The sequence below is a fragment of the Balaenoptera borealis genome (genome assembly GCF_965194805.1).
Source record: "Balaenoptera borealis genome assembly, chromosome: 1".
NCBI classification, from domain to species: Eukaryota; Metazoa; Chordata; class Mammalia; order Artiodactyla; family Balaenopteridae; genus Balaenoptera; species Balaenoptera borealis.
The window spans coordinates 179,905,719-179,922,904 of NC_138860.1; the positions used below are offsets into that span (position 1 = coordinate 179,905,719).

A 17,186-nucleotide genomic window follows, 5' to 3' on the forward strand; every position below is an offset into this window, starting at 1 on the left:
CTTCAGCTAGGGGGACCCCCTTCCCGAATCCTGCAGCGGGGTGGGGTGCCTCGGTGCCCTGTTGGCTCCCACGCTTAGAAAGTAGCCGCTTAATCACTCGTCCTTCTCCTGATACTGGATCTTCGAAATTTGCCCACCGCCGGAGTGCAGTGCCTTCCTCCCAGGGCACCTCTTTTTAGCACACCCCGCTTCTCACCTCCCCACCCTCGGTCTCACATTCAGGACCCTACCTGGGTCTTCCCTCTCTTCTGTCCACCGGCATTTCTATTTCTCTCTTTTCTCCTTCCTCTTTTTTCAAGTTAAGTGTTGGGCAGAAAAAAGGACTCCTTTCTTCTGATAGGTGGAATAATAATACTTATGGAGTGCGTTGAACGTGCCAAACCTGTGCTACGCACTTGGGGTATGTGCCTTATTGTGATGATTAATAAATAAGTTGCTACATGTAAAGTGCATTGAACAGTGCCTGGCGCATAGGCAGTGCCGAGTTGCTATTAATCATGACCGTCATTATCACTCTTATTTAAACTTCTCCTGTGGGTAGCTGTTATTCCAAATTACAGATGAAGAAACCAAGGTGCAGTTTCAGAGTGGAGCTGCCCTGCAAACACAGATTTGCAAACCCCCGCACTGTGGAGTTGGGTTCCTGGACCCTTGCCCACTCAGCGACAAATGTTCTCAGAGCCCCTTTCTGCCTCTGGGCTTGGTGGAGAAGGTAGGTAGCACACAGATCCTGCCCCAGAGGGGCTCACAGTCTGGAGAGGCTGCACCCCTATGGACCCGTGTTTCTGTCCACCTCCCTTTCCGAACTGGGCAGCTCCTGCCCCCAGTGTTTGCCTGACCTCTAGGACTCAGCAGTTACGTCTCGCCTGCTGAGCTATGCCCTTTCTGAGTTAATCAGTGTCCTAAGGGATGGTGCAGGGGTGCCCTGGGCACGGATGAGTCCCAGCGCTGCTGTGTATTCTCTGTGGCGGGGTGGGATAAGGAAGAGGACATGGACAAGAAGGGCTCTTTTTCCAAACTGAGGACGGGGGCCACGCTCACTACACCCTCAGCGTGGTCCCATTTGCCGGCCTCTCCCTGCACTCTGAGACCATCCCTCTCAGACCCTAGATGGAAGCCACATAGATTCACCTGTTTACTGAGTACCTACCGTGTGCATGTGCTTTGCTAAACACTGCAGGAGGGGGGGTACCCAGGGGATTTACACGTGGATGGGAGCCTTCCAAGAGTTTTCAGTGTAATGAGGAAGAAAGCCTTAAACATTAAAAAAACAAACAAACCCTCTAATATCTGGTAGAAAGAAATCCCTATTCTGAAAAAAAAAAATAAAAGCTCATAACAGCAATAGTTATCAAGCAATCAAGTACCATAGGCCTGATTGTGCAGATAAGCCCTGTATTATTACCATTTTACAGATGGGAAACTTATCTGTCTGTTAAGACAAATGTGAGACTAAAATCGCAGTCAGACTCCAGACTCATGCTCTTAATTACAAAGCCTCCTGAGTGGAGAAAAAGCATTTTGCGATCAGAGAAAGCGTTTTGCAACCAGATCTGCCGGTTCAGGTTATTTCTTTGGATACAGCAGCTGACCCGCTGCCCCAGACCGGGTTTCCAACCTCGGCAGTATTAACATTTGAGTCTGATAACCCTTCGCTGTGGGGCACCGTCCTATGCATTGCAGGATGTTTAGCAACATCCCTGGCCTCCACCCACCAGATGCCATAGTATCCCCCAGTCGTGACAACAAAATAATGTCTGCAGACATTGCCAAATGTCACCTGGGGGGCAAAATCACTCCTAGTTGAGAGCCATGGTTCTAGGAGAACAGTTTTGGTGTTTGGTCACTTGTTCATTTAGTCGACAGATATTTAGAACACTCCTGTGGCATGCCATGTCTGCATTTATGGAGAAACAGCGTTAGGACGTTTTCAGTGATATCTCTCAGTGTCCTGCACGAGAAGATCTAGTGCTGAGAAAAACCATCTCTTGGGGAACTGGCATGGGTGATGTTCTGTAGTGTTTCCCTTTCTGCCTGGAGTGCCAGGAATCTCAACCAATTTTTAAACATACTCTTGATTGTGCATTTTCTTTTTATTTAATTAGTAGGTGTCCATTGTACAAAGTACAGATAAAGCAAAAAAGGGTTACAAAAAATCGCCTGGCAGCTCACCACACAGAGGGAACCACTGCTGTCACTTTGATTACTAGCCTTTTAATATTCTAGGAACATATATGCTTTAGAAAAACAACATAAAAATGGGCTCCCCTGCAAATCCATTTTTGTAGCTTGCTTTTTCACTTGAGACTTCTCTACCATGTTATATGTCCCCAGGGTCTAGAACTGTGACTGCCACCTGGGAAGCCCTCAGCAAACATTTGGTGAATGAAAGAATGATTACGTGATTCCTTCCTTGCCAACAGAGATTTATCACAACCAGTCTGGGAGACAGTCACGACAAACACCTGGCCTTTACGGATGGCCTGGGGATGGTCACTAATGGCTACCATTTACCTTTTACATGGATGATGTTACTTAGCTCCTCAGCAACCTATGCTGTGGGTGTTACTATACCCACTTCACGGATTAAACAGCTGAGGCCTGTGGAAGTTAAGGAAAACTTGTCCAAGGCCTTAAGCTGTAAACACCAGACCTCCCAATTGATTGCCTTTTGTCTCCTTTGGCCCTGACGTGCCTGCCCTTTTCTCTATTTCATTAACTTTGTCATGGGTGTCCTCTGCAAATTCTCTTTGGAAAGAGCCACAATACACATTTATATATAAATTTAATAAATAAAAGAACTAACCCAGGCTCATAGGAAGCTTACAATCAATGTTAATTTTTGTCCCGTACATACTCTTGTATCTGACCTCGCTGGGTGCCGGGGTCCAGAGGTGACTCCAGTTCAGCCCCACCCCCCAGTGTCAGGGGGCTTGCGGGCTGGAATTCCCCTGCAGAAATCCTGGTAACTTTGGACCCCTCTCAGCCCACCAGCCTGTCTAATTTTCCCAATTTCAAAACCCCCCAGTGCTTGTCCCAGCCTGCCCGCCCCTGGGATGGGCAGAGGCTGTGCTGGGCTGGGGCCTGGTACCTCCCACCATTCCCTGGACGTACTCTGCCCTTTCACTCCTCCAAGCGGTGGCCAGGGCAGTGCCTCTTGCCTGGAATGTCCTCCCCTGGTGAACCCATGCTCACCCAGCACTTTGTGGCCTTGCCAAGGCAGCTCTCCTTTGGCCCTTCAGTGCCCTGTCTGTAAAACGGGAATAATCCTATTAACAGGCATGTAGCACAAGGATTAGAGATGATGTGACAAGTGGCTTGGTGGGGGCCTGGGACTCAGTGTGCGCTCTGTGAATAAATTGAGTAAAAGAATAAGTAGAACCTACAATGATAATAATACTTGCTTCTAAAGGTGTCAAAATCCCCACTCAGGCAGCAGTCGGCACCAGCACACGGACCCTGGGGAACTTGGCTTCCGGTGCCCAGCACCTGGCTCGGCACACAGCAGGTGCTGAACAGTTGCTGTTGGAATGGCCCACAGGACAGCCTGGGGTGGATCCTGGCTCTACCTCTTAGCAGCTGTGTGGCCCTGGGCAGGTTGCTTGACCTCTCTGTGCTGCCTCTTGTTCCCACGTGGAAAAGAAAGATAATAGTCGCTACCTTGTGGAATTGTCTTGGAGAGTAAACGAATTCATACGCGAAAACCACTTTGAAGAGTGGCCAGCACCTAGAAAACTTAATAAGTGTTGCTTCAAGCATTATTTTGATCCCCTCCCCCACTAGCGGGTATTGTTATGCAGTGAAAGCCCTGAGCTTCACTTCCCACCTCAGGGTGGCCTCTTTGCTCAGGTGGGAAGAGAGGAGGTGTCAGCTGGGCGATGAGGAGGATGAACCTGTCCCATTCAGCTGGCCAAAGGTGTCTGAGATGCTCCCCATGTTTCTGCCAAAGCGTGTCTCCCAGGTGAGGAAACCTGGGTTCAGAGCCTGCACCGTCACTCCACCAGCTGTGACCATGAGCTCTTAATCTCTGAACCTCAGCTTCCTCGCTGTACAATAGAGGTAATAAGAGTTTGCAGGGTAATATATTTGTAGGGTGGATTCAATGAGGTCATCACTTAGCACTATGCCAGGCATGCCGTAAAAGCTTCAGAAAAGTTCTTTGAACTGGGCTTCAGGCCCCTCCCTTCTGACCCTGCCCTGGGCTCTGTACTTTCTCTCAGCTCACCTCCATCACTGGTCCCTTATCTCAGTGATAAGGAGGATTGGTCTTATCAGGTCCCAGATAACAGCCGAAAAGCCCGGAAGCTGCTGAACAAAGCAAAGGCAATTTCCTTTCTAGTCCTCTCCTTGGCCTTGGCTGCCCTGACCCCAGCCGCTGGGGACCTGCATCCAGCCAAAGAACATTGGCCTGGGAGTCCCGTCCGTCCCGGGGGCCTGGTGTCCACTTGTGTGTTATTGTTTTAAAGGTATTTCTCAGATGCTTACTGTGGTCTGGGCAGTGTGGGAGCACAGACAATCAGACCTCTGTAATGAGGGTTGTCACCTGTGAGATGATCTGATAGGGGTCCCATCCAGGCAGGGCAAGGCTGGTATCCCCTGCAGAGGGAGATGGGCGTGGGGTGGAGTGGGGAGACCAGGGTGGCAGGATTGCAGCAGATGAGGTGGGAGGGGGTGGGGGGTGATGGGAAATGAGTCTGGAGGCCTCAGTAAGGATTCTGATTCTTTTCTTTTTTTGGCTGCGCCACGTGGCATGCGGGATCTTAGTTCCCCGACCCAGGGATTGAACCTGTGCCCCCTGCAGTGGAAGTGCGGGGTCCTAACCACGGGACCGCCAGGAAGTCCCAGGATTCTGATTCTTTATTGTAGAAGAAATGGGAAGCCAGTAAGTTATGAGCCGAGCACTTACCCTCCGTCTCTCTGTGTTGATCATATTTTCATGTTAAGACTATGAAAACCAGTAGCTGCTACCTTTTAAGCTTCTGCCCTGGGTGGGACACAGGACTAAGTTTATTCCAGCAGTTTTGAGAGGAGCTTGGAGTCAGTGGAGCCAGAATGACTGTTGTAGTTGTCCAGGCAAAAGCTGATGGTGCCTTGGACCAGGGTGGAGGCGGAGGGGCGGCCTGGGAGCTCAGCCCCTGGCAGCTCAGCCCCTGGCAGCAGCCCCCTCAGTTTTCCCCTTTGTAAATTTCAGAGCTTGCAGGCTCTGTAAATTTCACACGTTGCAGGCTATGTTTTGGTGTTGCAGCCTTTTTAGCTCAGATCCTGGTACCTGCCGAGAGTGGGGAGGGGCAGCTGGGGTCTCAGGCCCAGGCCGTGAAGTCCCCAGGTGCGCAGAAGGGGCACCCCGGGTTGTTCGGGGAAACTGAGTCAACTTCAGACTCTGCCTTATGCTTCTTTCCTGAAGCGGGAGGGCTGAGAGCTGCCCTAAGAAGGTTGGGTTGCATTCACCTCTGTGTCCCAGAGCCAGGCACCTGCCAGGTGTGATGAACACACGGCTTGGGTGAGCCGTTTGACCTCATCGGAGCTATCTCTGCATCCTTGCCATGTGGGATAGATATGTGCTGACTGACTGACTGAATGAATGAATGGGAATACAGTCCTGCCTAGAAGGGCCTCGCAGATCCTTGTAGAGGCCCCAAGTCCTGCGAGTGGTTCACGCTGCCTTTCCCTGAGCCAGTGAAAGGGTGCTCATGTTATCCCAAAGGGCACATGAGCCAAAAAAAAAAAAAAAAAAAAAAAAAGAAAGTTTGTCAGGCATCCTTGGATTATTTTTGGCTCTAGTTGACTCAGGCTGATCTTTGAACTAGTCTCTGTTCCCTAAGCTACGTTCGGACTGGTGGACAGTGGGGCCAGGGCCTGGAGACTTTCCAGGCAGAGAGAAAGCCACAGGGGCATGTGATCCTGAGGTCACAGTGGACCTCTGCCCTGGGGAAGGTAGGGGGAGACCTGTAGGATTTCTGTTTCTGACGTTGCTTGGGAGGGAACAGGGAGAGGAGGGCTGGTAGCTGCTACCTTTTGAACTTCTGCCCTGGTGGGACACTGGGCTACGTCTATTCCAGCAGTGTTTGCTGAGCCCCCAGACCAGCCCCTGACCCTCGGGGGTGTCTGGGAACCAGTTTGCCTTTGAAAGCCTGGCCTGGTGGAGTAAACATTCTGGAAGACCTTTACAGTTTCTTAGGAAAACCTAAGAGCAGGAAGGGTGAGGAGAGGCAAGGCTTGTCATCCTTACAATGACCCTGTGAGGAACATGGTGTCACCCATTCTTCAGGTGAGGAAACAGAGGCCTGTGGAGTTTGTAATAATGTGCTGAGGTCTCAAGCAGGTGTGGGGGTCCGTCCGGGCTCTGTCTGCTTCCAGAGCCTTTGCTTTTCACACCCGCCAGGACATGGGGTCAAGAGAGGGCTTGGGCCGCCCCGCTTCTGGCTCCCAGCCCAGCACGCAGCGGCTCTCTCCTGGCTTGAAGAGGACCAGGTGATATGTGATTCACTGCTTTGTGGTGGTGTGCTGCTACTGAGGCAGAGAGAGAGGCATCTGGAACCTTCCAGATGGTAGGGGGTGGAGGAGTAGACGCCGCCCTCCCCTTTCCTGCCGGGCTGTTGAGACCTGTGGCCACTGAAATTTTCTGGCCTCTCCATTCTTCCCCACCGCAGTAGGTGGAAGGGGGCCGTGTGGATTTTCAGTTTTTGGGCACACGTGTAGCTTTGCGTTATTATTTCTTCAGATCTCCAGAATAACCCCAGGAGATGGGTGTCTCCGTGTTATACCGAGGAATCCAGCTGAAGGTCACACAGCTGCACAGAGGGTGAAGGAGCCTTGCATTTCTTCCTCTGTTTGGGGAAGGGTGGGGCCTGAGGCTTGCTGGCTTCCTTGGGTGTGGTGGGTAGGGCTGGGGTGGACCTGGAGGGAGGAGCAGGAGAAAGCCCCAGGGCTCACTTTGCCCTCCTGGGCAACCGGCCCTGCTCCCTCCCCCGTCCGTTCCCTCCCCTTCCACTGCACAGGCCCCTTTCTGCTCTTCCTGACTCAGGCTTCCTGCTCTGGGCCTTTCCCCTTGCTTGTCCCTCTGTCTGGAACGCTCTTCCCAGCTCTTCTCAGACCTCCTTCAGGTCTCTGGCAGAGGTCATCTCCTCCGAGAGGCCCTCCCTGACCACCCCCGCTGAAGCAGTCCTGCCCTTCCCGTTCCTCATTTTCCTATCCCCTTTGTCACCGCTGTGTTCCTTTCTTACCTGCGTCCCCCACTGGAGGTCAGCTGCATGCAACCACAGGCCTTGCTGTCTTGGTCACCGCTGTGTCTCCAGAGACGGAGCGGGTGCCCAGTAACCTTGTAGAATCAATGAAGGACCCGCCCTCACGGCCCCCGCTTTTGTGTCCTTCCTCCTGGCCTCCCAGGCTGGGTCTCTGAGCCCCCAGACCCGGTCTCAGTGAGAAAGAAAAAAAAGTGCCCAGTACTCGTAGCCGTTCTGTTTGGATCTCTTGGGCATAAGCAACCTCGCAGAAACCCAGCCTCAGACAAGGTCACCGGAGGCCATGATGAAATGGACAGAACAGGCCCTCTTTTTAGTTTTGTCTAAGCACAGAGGTCACCATGCCACCCCCAAAGTACCAGGCGTCCCCCCCTCTCGCCAAATGAGAAACTGCTACTCTTTCACCCCACCGTAGAATTGCCAAGCTTCCTGATCCAGAGCCAGCCCCAGCTTCCTTAACCCTCCCCAAATTACCCTACTATAACCCAAATCCTATAACAGGTTCTTTCCAACACCTTCATCCCTGGAGGTCCTATGGTCCCCCAGGTGTGTGTCCTCCCTACCTCGGCAACCAGTTATCCGACTCGACCACCCACGGGTGCTGCCCGTGGGGTGTTGACACCAGGGGGAGATAGATCTGGGTTTTTCTGGATTCACATCCAGGTTTCTCTTGATCTTGATCTTGACCTAGTCTTTTTACTTTTAGGATCAAAATTACCTTATTTCTATCACGGTGCCACTGGCGAGGCCCTTTGGATGCCACGATGGTGTTATCAAATCTGATGTGCCCTAGGTGGGCTTTGTCCTCATTATTTTCCTCATTTACAGATGGGGAAACTGAGGACTGGAGGGGAAGTCCCACCACTGGGGTTCCTCCAGTTCTGGAATGACTGACTCTTTTTGTTTTGTTTTGTTTTTGAAAAATTTTAAGGCTGTATTTACAACTCTTTTCATTTAAGTATATGTTATTTTGTTTATATACCATTTTCACCAGTATTAAGACAATAGAATACTGTGTGGCTTATTTGGGATCACTTGTGAACAATAATTCTTCATTAACAAAAAAATTTTTAAATTGAAGTATAGTTGATTTACAATGTTGTGTTAATTTCTGCTGTAAAGCAGAGTGATTCAGTTATACATATATATACATTCTTTTTTTAAATATTCTTTTCCATTATGGTTTATCACAGGATATTGAATATAGTTCCCTGCGCTCTACAGTAGGACCTTGCTGTTGTTTATCCGTATATCCATACGGTAGCTCACATCTGCTAATCCCAACCTCCCACTGCATCCCTCCCCCAACCCCCTCCCCCTTGGCAACCACAAGTCTGTTCTCTACGTCCATGAGTGGAATGACTGACTCTTACCCACCTGTCCTCCCACCTTGGGACCCCCAGACACATTAGGGGTGGAGGCCACTGGTGGGCACTAATCAGTGAGGTCATACAGGTTAAGATTGAATGGGGTCTGCAGAGCAAGGAGTTTTTGGAGCTCAGCACCCAGGAATCGGACCCCATACCCCAACAACATCTCTCCCTGTGTCTGTAAACCGAGCTCAGAGCACTCCTCCAAGTTCACGGCCCACCTCTTGGCCCTTCTTGCCCCCCCGGAGCTCAGCGCTTTGTGCCAGGGGAGTCTCAGCTGTTTCACATTCTGATGAGACTGAACTCTGGAATGCTCTGACTCTCCTGCTTAGAGAAAGAAGTAACTCGGGTCCGTTTGGAAGAAAGTCTGCATTGTGGGGAAATAAAGGGAGAATAAGCCTTCTCTATGTGCAAAACACTAAGCCATGGTTTTGCACCTATGAATTTAAACTTCAGGCAACCAGGGACTTCTCTGGTGTTCCAGTGGTTAGGACTCTGCGCTTCCATTGCAGGGGGCACAGGTTCGACCCCTGGTCGCAGAACTAAGATCCCATGTGACGTGCAGTGCGGCCGGGAAACAAAACAAAACAAAAGAAAGCAAAAAAACTTCAGGCAACCATGTGAGTTTCTATGATTATTCTCACTTGATAGGTGGAGAAATAGGCTCGGAGGAGGCAGGTCACATGCCCGAGGACACAAAGTGGCAGGATCTGGACTTGAACTTGGGTTTTGGATCCCAAGGCTGGTTCTCGTCTCCCAGTTCTGTAGTTGCCCTGGATTTCAAGATGCTGGGCCAACCTAGGACCCCCTGTCGGAGATAGAAGGGCTGGGGCTGGTGGTGGCCGCTGCTGACCTGTCCACCTCTGTTCCCCACCCTTGCTCCCCAGGCTGTGTTGGAAGCACGTCTCCTCCCTGAAGGTGGCCAACGAGCCCATCTTGGCATTCACGCAGGGCAGCCCTGAGCGAGATGCACTGCAGAAGGTAATGGGAGGGTGGGGGGCACCCAGTGGTGTAGGGCCTGGGGAAGAGATGGCCTTCAGCAGCCCCCATGATACCTCTTCGTGCCGACAGCCACCCACGCCTTCCTGCCTCTGCTCCCAGCCCCGGAAGGAAACTGGGAATCTGGGGAGAGCTGTGCATCTGGAGGGGGGTGGGGGACCTGGGAGCAGCAGGGTGGCAACCTGGGTCTCTTTGGGGTGCCAGGTCAGGGGTCATAGGTCCACAGATATTTTATGCTTAAACACATTCTCCCGGGAATTCCCTGGCAGTCCAGTGGTTAGGAATCTGCGCCTTCACTGCCGAGGGCGCAGGTTCAGTCCCTGGTCGGGGAACTAAGATCCGCAAGCCGCAAAGCCGCAAGGTGCGGCCAAAAAAGAAGAAAAAGAATTCTCCCATTAATTGCCAGTGTTCTAAAATTGTGAGATTTCACATAAATTTCAGACACAGGTTTTTAAATCTTATCTCTAATGGGAAGACCTGGCAACACTGGCCTTACGTTCCTGCAGGACAGGAAGTGACAGTGTGGGAGCTGAGTCTGCCCCTGCCCCTGGGGAGGAAGCACAGCGGCTCTGACCACAGACCCCGCCCGGCCCCCTCCTCATTTCTGTTCCCTCCTGGGCGTCCGCGTTGGCAGACTGCATCGGGGTTTTAGGCGGGAAGTAGAGGGGAAGGAAGTGCTCATCTGACCTCTCGTCCTCTCCCCAGGCCTTGAAGGAGCTGAAGGGCCGGACGGAAGCCGTCCCGTGTGTGGTGGGGGACGAGGAGGTGTGGACTTCGGACGTGCAGTACCAGGTGTCGGTAAGTCCAGTGGGCGGGCAGGGCTCAGCCTCTCCCCTGAATCTGGGGTCTGTCTCTCGGGCAGCACATAAGCATGCAACATGGGGTCTCTGCCTCCAGAAGGACTTAGAGTCCCTGCAAGGTTTTGAATTCCGTGCACCGGTATAAAACTTCCAAAGGCAGTCTTAGGGGACCCTCGTAAAAGGTGCCGACATCGCGCCTGCCAAGAAGAAGTTAAAAACAGCAGCTGCCCCCAGCTTTGCCATCGCTTTGGAAAAGTTGACCCACTCACCAGCCTAGGGAGTAGGAAGCAAGGATAGAATGTCAGAATCAAGGAGAATCCTTCCGTTAACAGATACACACTACTATATATACAGTAGATAAGCAGCAAGGATTCACTGTCTAATACAGGGAACGATATTCGATATCTTTTAATAGCCTGTAATGGAAAATAACCTGAAAAAAAATATGTATAACTGAATCACTTTGCTGTACACCTGAAACTAACACAATATTGTAAATCAACTATACTTAAAAAAAAAAGATAATCCTTCCAAAGAAAGTCACCAAAGTCCTGGTCTGTATTTGGGAACCAGTGGTCTAGCTGACAATGAGCTCAGCAGAGGTAAGCACCCAGGGCGTGGCCAGGTGTCACCTCCTCCTAGAAGCCCTCCTGTTGGAGCCCAGACTCCATCCACAGACACATCTGTTGAGACCCTGTCCCCTCTGCACAAGCTCCTCCCTCAGTCCCTGCCACCCCTCTTGGAGGCTGGAAGAGCAGGAGGTTAGCTGCCCATTTTACAGATCAGGGGAGAAGCTCAGAGACAATCAATGACCCTCCTGGGGTGGCACAGTTAGATACGGAACAGGGATGATGGATCCAGTTTCCCCAGAACCATATCCCCTTGATTTTGATTCAAATGAATTCATTCACACCCTGACTATTTCTAAAGGGGATTTCAAAGCAGAGTGTTAATTAGCATATGGCAGCAAGATAATATTCTTGCTGTGACCTGCTGGTCACAAAATCCTGAGGCCCTAGGTGCTTGCTGGAGATGGCCACAGATTTGCCTTTAGGCCTCCTGGTCTGTAGCGGAGAGGCGAACACATCACTTGCCCTAGTCAGAGTGTTCCTGAAATAAATCCCCCACTGTGTGGTAGGAGAAGCACAGCCATTTCTGATACTGGGCCCAGAGAGAAATTTCTCCTGAAAGTGTCAGAAGGACACAGTGATGTGACAAGTCCCCACAAGAGTCACACATCTCATGCACGGATGTTTCGTGGGGCTGCTTCTCACACACTGTCGTGTGGGCCGAGGATGTCATCAAAGCCCAGTGCCTGAGGATGCCCAGAGGTCGCCCTGCAGGCCCCATGTCCACTGCTGGGGTGGGTTTTCCATCCAGAGCTCAGGCTGCAAATCGATAGCTGGAAGCTTTGTTTCCAAAACCTAAACATGGGGTGATTTCATGTACAAATGCAAATGTCTGGCTTCTCTTGAGAGAAGGAAGATGTGGCCACACAAGTGGCCTTCCTATGAGCCCCCATGTGGGGTGACCCTCTAGCAGCTCCAGTCCCCAGCCCAGCCCTCTCCACTCATCCCTCTTGCCTCTCTGGCCCTGGCAGGCCTCTCAGAGCCCCGGCCAGAGCAGTAGCTGGTCTGCCTGTTCCTCCTGCATTCTCCTTAAGTCTTTCTCTCAGTGGGGATTTTGCTAGATAATGAGACAGTGATAAGACAGCCTGCCTTTCCTAGCAAGTCCCTAGGAGGCATCTAGTCTGGCTTGACAGTTGAGAAATGGCACCCATACCGGTGCCTCAACTGTCAGTCTGTTCAAGAGTGAGAGTGACATTCTTTGGTGAGAGTTGGGGATCTTGACCAGGACTCACGGCTGAATGGAAGTCTGCAGTGCTTCCCCACAAGGTGGCCTGAGGGTGAACCCCTGGGTCTGCTCCAGCCCCAGGCAGAGGCACCACCCCATCCCTTTTTATCCCTTGTTATGGCCATGACAATTTTAGCCCAGAAAGGCTTAAAGCAGATATGCTCCTTGGCTATGAACAAAAGGGAAGTGTATGTGTGTCTTTGTGTGTGTACACATATATATACGTTTTGATGTTATGGATACATATGGAGTTTCCAGCTTTGTGCAAATGCAACCAGTTGCAAAATAAATGCCACGGTATGTAAACGAAGTGGTTTACTCTATGGCATTATTAGCTAGAAACCTGTTTAAAGTTGGAAAACAGTTTCTAAAAGGATGACTTTAGCTCTTTCTAGGAGGGGTACTTGTAAATCATGATAGTAAAACCCACCCATCCATCCATTCATCCATCCAAGCCTCCTCGGCCCCAGACCTCGGGCTGGATGCTGGGACACAGCGGTGAAAATGGCACATGGCTCTGCCCTCACGGTGCTGACCTAGGGGAGAGTGAGATTGGTGTACATGTCAGCAAAGAAACAAACAGAATTCCAGATGGTGAGAGGGGCTGTGGAAGGCACAGGTGATGGGCTGGAGATGTGAGGCCACGTAAGGTGAGGTGGTCCACAGGCCTCTCTGAGGAGGTGACATCTGAGTTGAACCCCAGGGATGAAGATGGGCTGGGGACTCATCGCCAGCAGAGGGGTCTGCGGGTGCAGAGTCAGGAGGGGGCTGGGTGAGCTGCAGAACAGAGAGGAAGCCAGTGGGGCCAGAGGATTCGGGTGTGGTTATTTATTTATGTGTTCGTTTATTTATTTTTGGCTGCGGGGTCTCGTTGCTGCACGCGGACTTTCTCTGGTTGCAGAGAGCGGGGGCTACTGTTTGTTGCAGTGCATGGGCTTCTCACTGCAACGGCTTCTCGTTGCAGAGCACGGGCTCTAGGCTCGCGGGCTTCAGTAGTTGCAGCACACAGGCTCAGTAGTTGTGGCACACGGGCTTAGTTGCTCTGCGGCATGTGGGATCTTCCTGGACCAGGGCCCGAACCCATGTCCCCGGCATTGGCAGGCGGATTCTTAACCACTGCGCCACCAGGGAAGTCCCACGTGTGGTTCTTGTTGGCTGTGGTTAAGAGCCTCTTCCAAGAGCCCAGGGAGCCATTGGAGGGGGTTAAGGAGGGTGAGACTTTCCGAAAAAGCCCATTGCTCGCTGGAATGCTTTCTGATATCAGGATAGAGGAGGGATTAGGAGTGTGGGCTTGGCAGAAGAAGTGAGTCCGGACATAGATGTTTGGAGGGCCAGGTGCCCGTGGGCAGCCAGGGAGCTGGGATGGGAAGGTGGGTGGAGGGCCACGATGAGGAGTCCACAGCAGGTGGGGGGCCTGGGAGGCCGGGGAAGGTGTCGTGTACGAAGCCGTGGGAACAGCTTGGAACAAAGCACTGAGGATTCCATGCGAGGTGGAGAGGCACAGTGGGCGTCTGGGGGGGGGGGTGTCTGCTCAAATTGATGAGCCCCTCGCCCGCCCCCACGCGGTGAGCCAGGGCAGCCTTTGAAATCGTGTAGTGCTGCTCACTGAGGGATGCTGGGTCCAGGGATGGGCACCTGACCCCAGCTGGGCCAGTCGGAATTACCTGCCCTGGAACTTGGAACCGGCAACAAGCATCTTTCTTTGCGGGGCTGGGAGCTGTGGGGAGGGCATTGAACACCTCCCCACAGAGGACGAGATAAACTAAGGAAGTGGGTCTGTTGAAAGATGCAGGACACCAACTCTCAGAGGAGCAGAGGCAAAGGAGAAGGAGCCTCAGGGTTTTCAGGCTGGGCCTCTCGAATCTTCCTAAGACCCAGCTGCATCCCACCCTAGTCACCATGAGGAGGCCCCTTTCTGCCCACTTGCTGGTTATGTATCTTTGAGCTGCTTGACCTCTCTGTGCCTCAGCTTTCTCACATGTACAATGGGGTAACAGTCATGCCGTGGAGGGATGTTGTCAGGTTTCAACGGATTAACCCGTGTCAAACACTTGGTGCCTGCACGCAGGAAACTAATGTTAGCTTTGACAGTAACTATCACTGTTCCTTAACCAGGGGCCTGCAGCTAGTTCATGTAAAAAAGAGCTAGTTAAAAGAAGGGAGAGGCAGAACTGTTTTTAACCACTGGAAGTTGTTCACTACCTTGTCAAGAGACTTTCTGCTAACCCACCCCGGTTGTCACGCAGGTGCCATGTGGGGTTTTGTGATATCACTGACTGAGTCCTGCCCACAGGCAAGAAAGATCCTGAGGGGTCCACACAACATCTTCCGTTATTCCTGATGGATTTCTCCACAAGGCGGTTTAGGGGCTAACGGTGGGCTAGTGTGGGAAGCTGGGCTCCAAGCCCCATGATGACATTGGCCTAAGAAACCCACCTGCTTGGAGTTTAGGAAGCCGGGACCTGGCATGTGCTTTGGACGGATCAGGAAACTCACAGGTCCCTGATTTAGGGGAGTGAAGGGCTGGCCCTTTTGCAAATGGGCTGAGCACACATCTGTCCAGATGGAGCCCTGAGCAGCACGTGCAGGGTTAAGGGGGCGGGCCCAGGGCCCCTACTCTGAGGGTTCCGAAGATGGCCTGGGGCAGGGGTCACCCACAGAGGCATCCTAGAGCCCCTGCGGCTGGATCAGCAACCGGAGGGCCCACACCTGGAGTGTCAGCACAGCCTGGGGTCCGCAGGCTCTGCAGGTCTGCACAGGTGTGTGCCAGGTGTCAGCCCAGAGCGGCTCCCACGGCCTCGCTCACCTGGTCTCTGTAACCGCCCAGAGCCCGACCTCACCTGCAGCTCCCCCGGCCTCCATGGCCACTGCAGCACCTGAATATTTTTCCAGACACTGGGATTTTGATAACCCCCTGGTGGGCACTTCTGGTTTTCATTTCCCATACCACCTCACTGACCTGGCCATGTGTCATCCTTGGAGCCCTGGCATTTGGGGCCGTGGCGGCGTGAGGGCAGGAGCTCTGTTACCGGGATGTATTGCTGATTGGGGTGTCCGCAGTCCACTGGGATTGGATGTGCTGAATCGAAGGGCCCGGGTCCCCAGCTTCTCGGCCCCTAAGGGTCACAGGCCAATCTCAGGTATAGACAGGATACAGGTGACCATGCCAGGGGGGGCCACTTTGCACTCAGACCAGACCAGTGCTGCCCAGTAGAACTTTCTGAGATGATGGTGGAAATGTTCTGAATCTGCTCTGTCCTCTTCGGCAGCCACCAGCCCCACGTGGTTATTGAGCACATGAAACCTGGCTTGTGCCACGTGAGTTGAAGCTCCAGTAGGCATGTGTGACTAGCGGCTGCCTCATTAGATAGGAAGCCCCTAAACATTCCATTGGAAGACTTACAGGTGGCGAAAGTGCTGATAATTATGGTGTAAAAAATAGGTCGGAAAAGAAGTGGTGTTCCCCCCGCCTTGTCGCCCAGGCTGACGTTCAGCACTGCCGGGTTCTGTTTGTAAACGTCTGTTGGGCTTCATCCCTTTTAGACAAGTTAATCTGCGTCCCAAGCAAGAGGCTCGAGAAGCAGTTGCTCTGTTCCTTTAGGGCCTTGGAGGGTGGCAGAAATCCTGAGTGTTTCACGACGCAGTGCATCGCCTAGGGCCTCCCGTGGTGACAGCCCACCCCCGAGCCTCACGCCAGACCCAGGTGTAAGGGCAGGATCTATGTTGGGGAACTTTTCACCTGTGACCCCATTTGGTCCTCCTCTCCATGCTTTCCCTGATGGGGAGACTTGGAGAAGGAAAGTCAGTTTACAGAAAGCTGCACAGCTAGTAAGGAGGGGGCAGAGCCGGGATTCGAACCTGTGTCTGACCAAAACGTCCATGCTTTCCCTCAAAGACTGTTCTGTTCATACCTTTCTCCTGCACTGTGAACCTTCCAGAGCTCATCAAACAGCAGGTGCCCCCGTAACTCTCAAGGTGGAGAGGTCATCGTGGGCCCGGGCGATTGGAGAAGGCATCATGGGGATTGGAGGGCAGAGAGCGAGTGGCCTGGAATGCCAGCTCTGAGCCCGGCTCCATCCCCACCTGCCCTGGCACCTCCCTCCTGGACAGCGGCCTCACTCTTCTCTCTTCTTTCAGCCCTTTAACCATGGACACAAGGTGGCCAAGTTCTGCTACGCAGACAAGGTGAGTCCCTGGCGACTTTGGGGTTGGGGTGCTACCCCGTCTTGTCTGGTTAGTTGCTGACATGGGGGTAGAGGTCAGTCACTGCTCCCCTCTCGGGCCATGGAGGGTGGGGGTGTCTGGGGGGCGGCTGGCACTGAGGGCGTCCCCGGGCACGTGTCTTTGACTGGGCCAGGCGTGCCGGGGTTAACTTGAGCCTAATGAGAGCTGCTTTGGCCAGGGCTGGGACATGCCCGCACATGCCCCTTGTGAGGCTACCCTGATTTAGGGAGGGGGAGGGGGTTCTGGAAGGCTGAGTCAGGGAAATTGGAGGCATCGTGGATGGAAAGCCAGGCAGAGACTTGGCATCAGGGAGGGCCAGCGAGAGGCCACGGCGTCAAGGCGCTGGTGTCACGTGGTGATGAGGGCAGTTGGCAGCTGGGATGCCAGCGGCAGCTGTCTGTCTCTGGCTGCAGTTCTGGCCTGGCAAGGGCAAGGTCAGACCCAGACCTCAAGGGCTGGAGGCTCTGGACAGCGTGTTCAGGAGCACCAGGCCCCAGGAGTAAGAGGAGGCCCTGATGAGACCACGAGAGAGAACGGAGCAAGTACTTGGCCTGTTGCCCTACCTGGCAGGCCCCTCGGACTCCTCCAGACTGTAGCAGGGCAGGATCGGAGCCTGGGGCAGCCCAGCTGGCCATGGGACAGGGCGTCTGCCGCTGTAGGGGGAGGGGGCTGAGGGCCGAGGGAGCCAGGGGTCTTCC

At 53.0% G+C, this 17,186-nt stretch overlaps 1 protein-coding gene across 1 annotated transcript in view; it reads left to right on the plus strand.

The window, feature by feature from the left end:
• Positions 1-17,186, plus strand: part of ALDH4A1 (aldehyde dehydrogenase 4 family member A1) — a 31,442-nt gene that overhangs the window by 382 nt on the left and 13,874 nt on the right. The window contains exons 2-4 of the mRNA XM_082402944.1: positions 9,499-9,592; positions 10,316-10,408; positions 16,402-16,449. Coding sequence (XP_082259070.1) covers positions 9,499-9,592; positions 10,316-10,408; positions 16,402-16,449 — 235 coding nt within the window. The remainder of the gene's footprint in view (positions 1-9,498; positions 9,593-10,315; positions 10,409-16,401; positions 16,450-17,186) is intronic.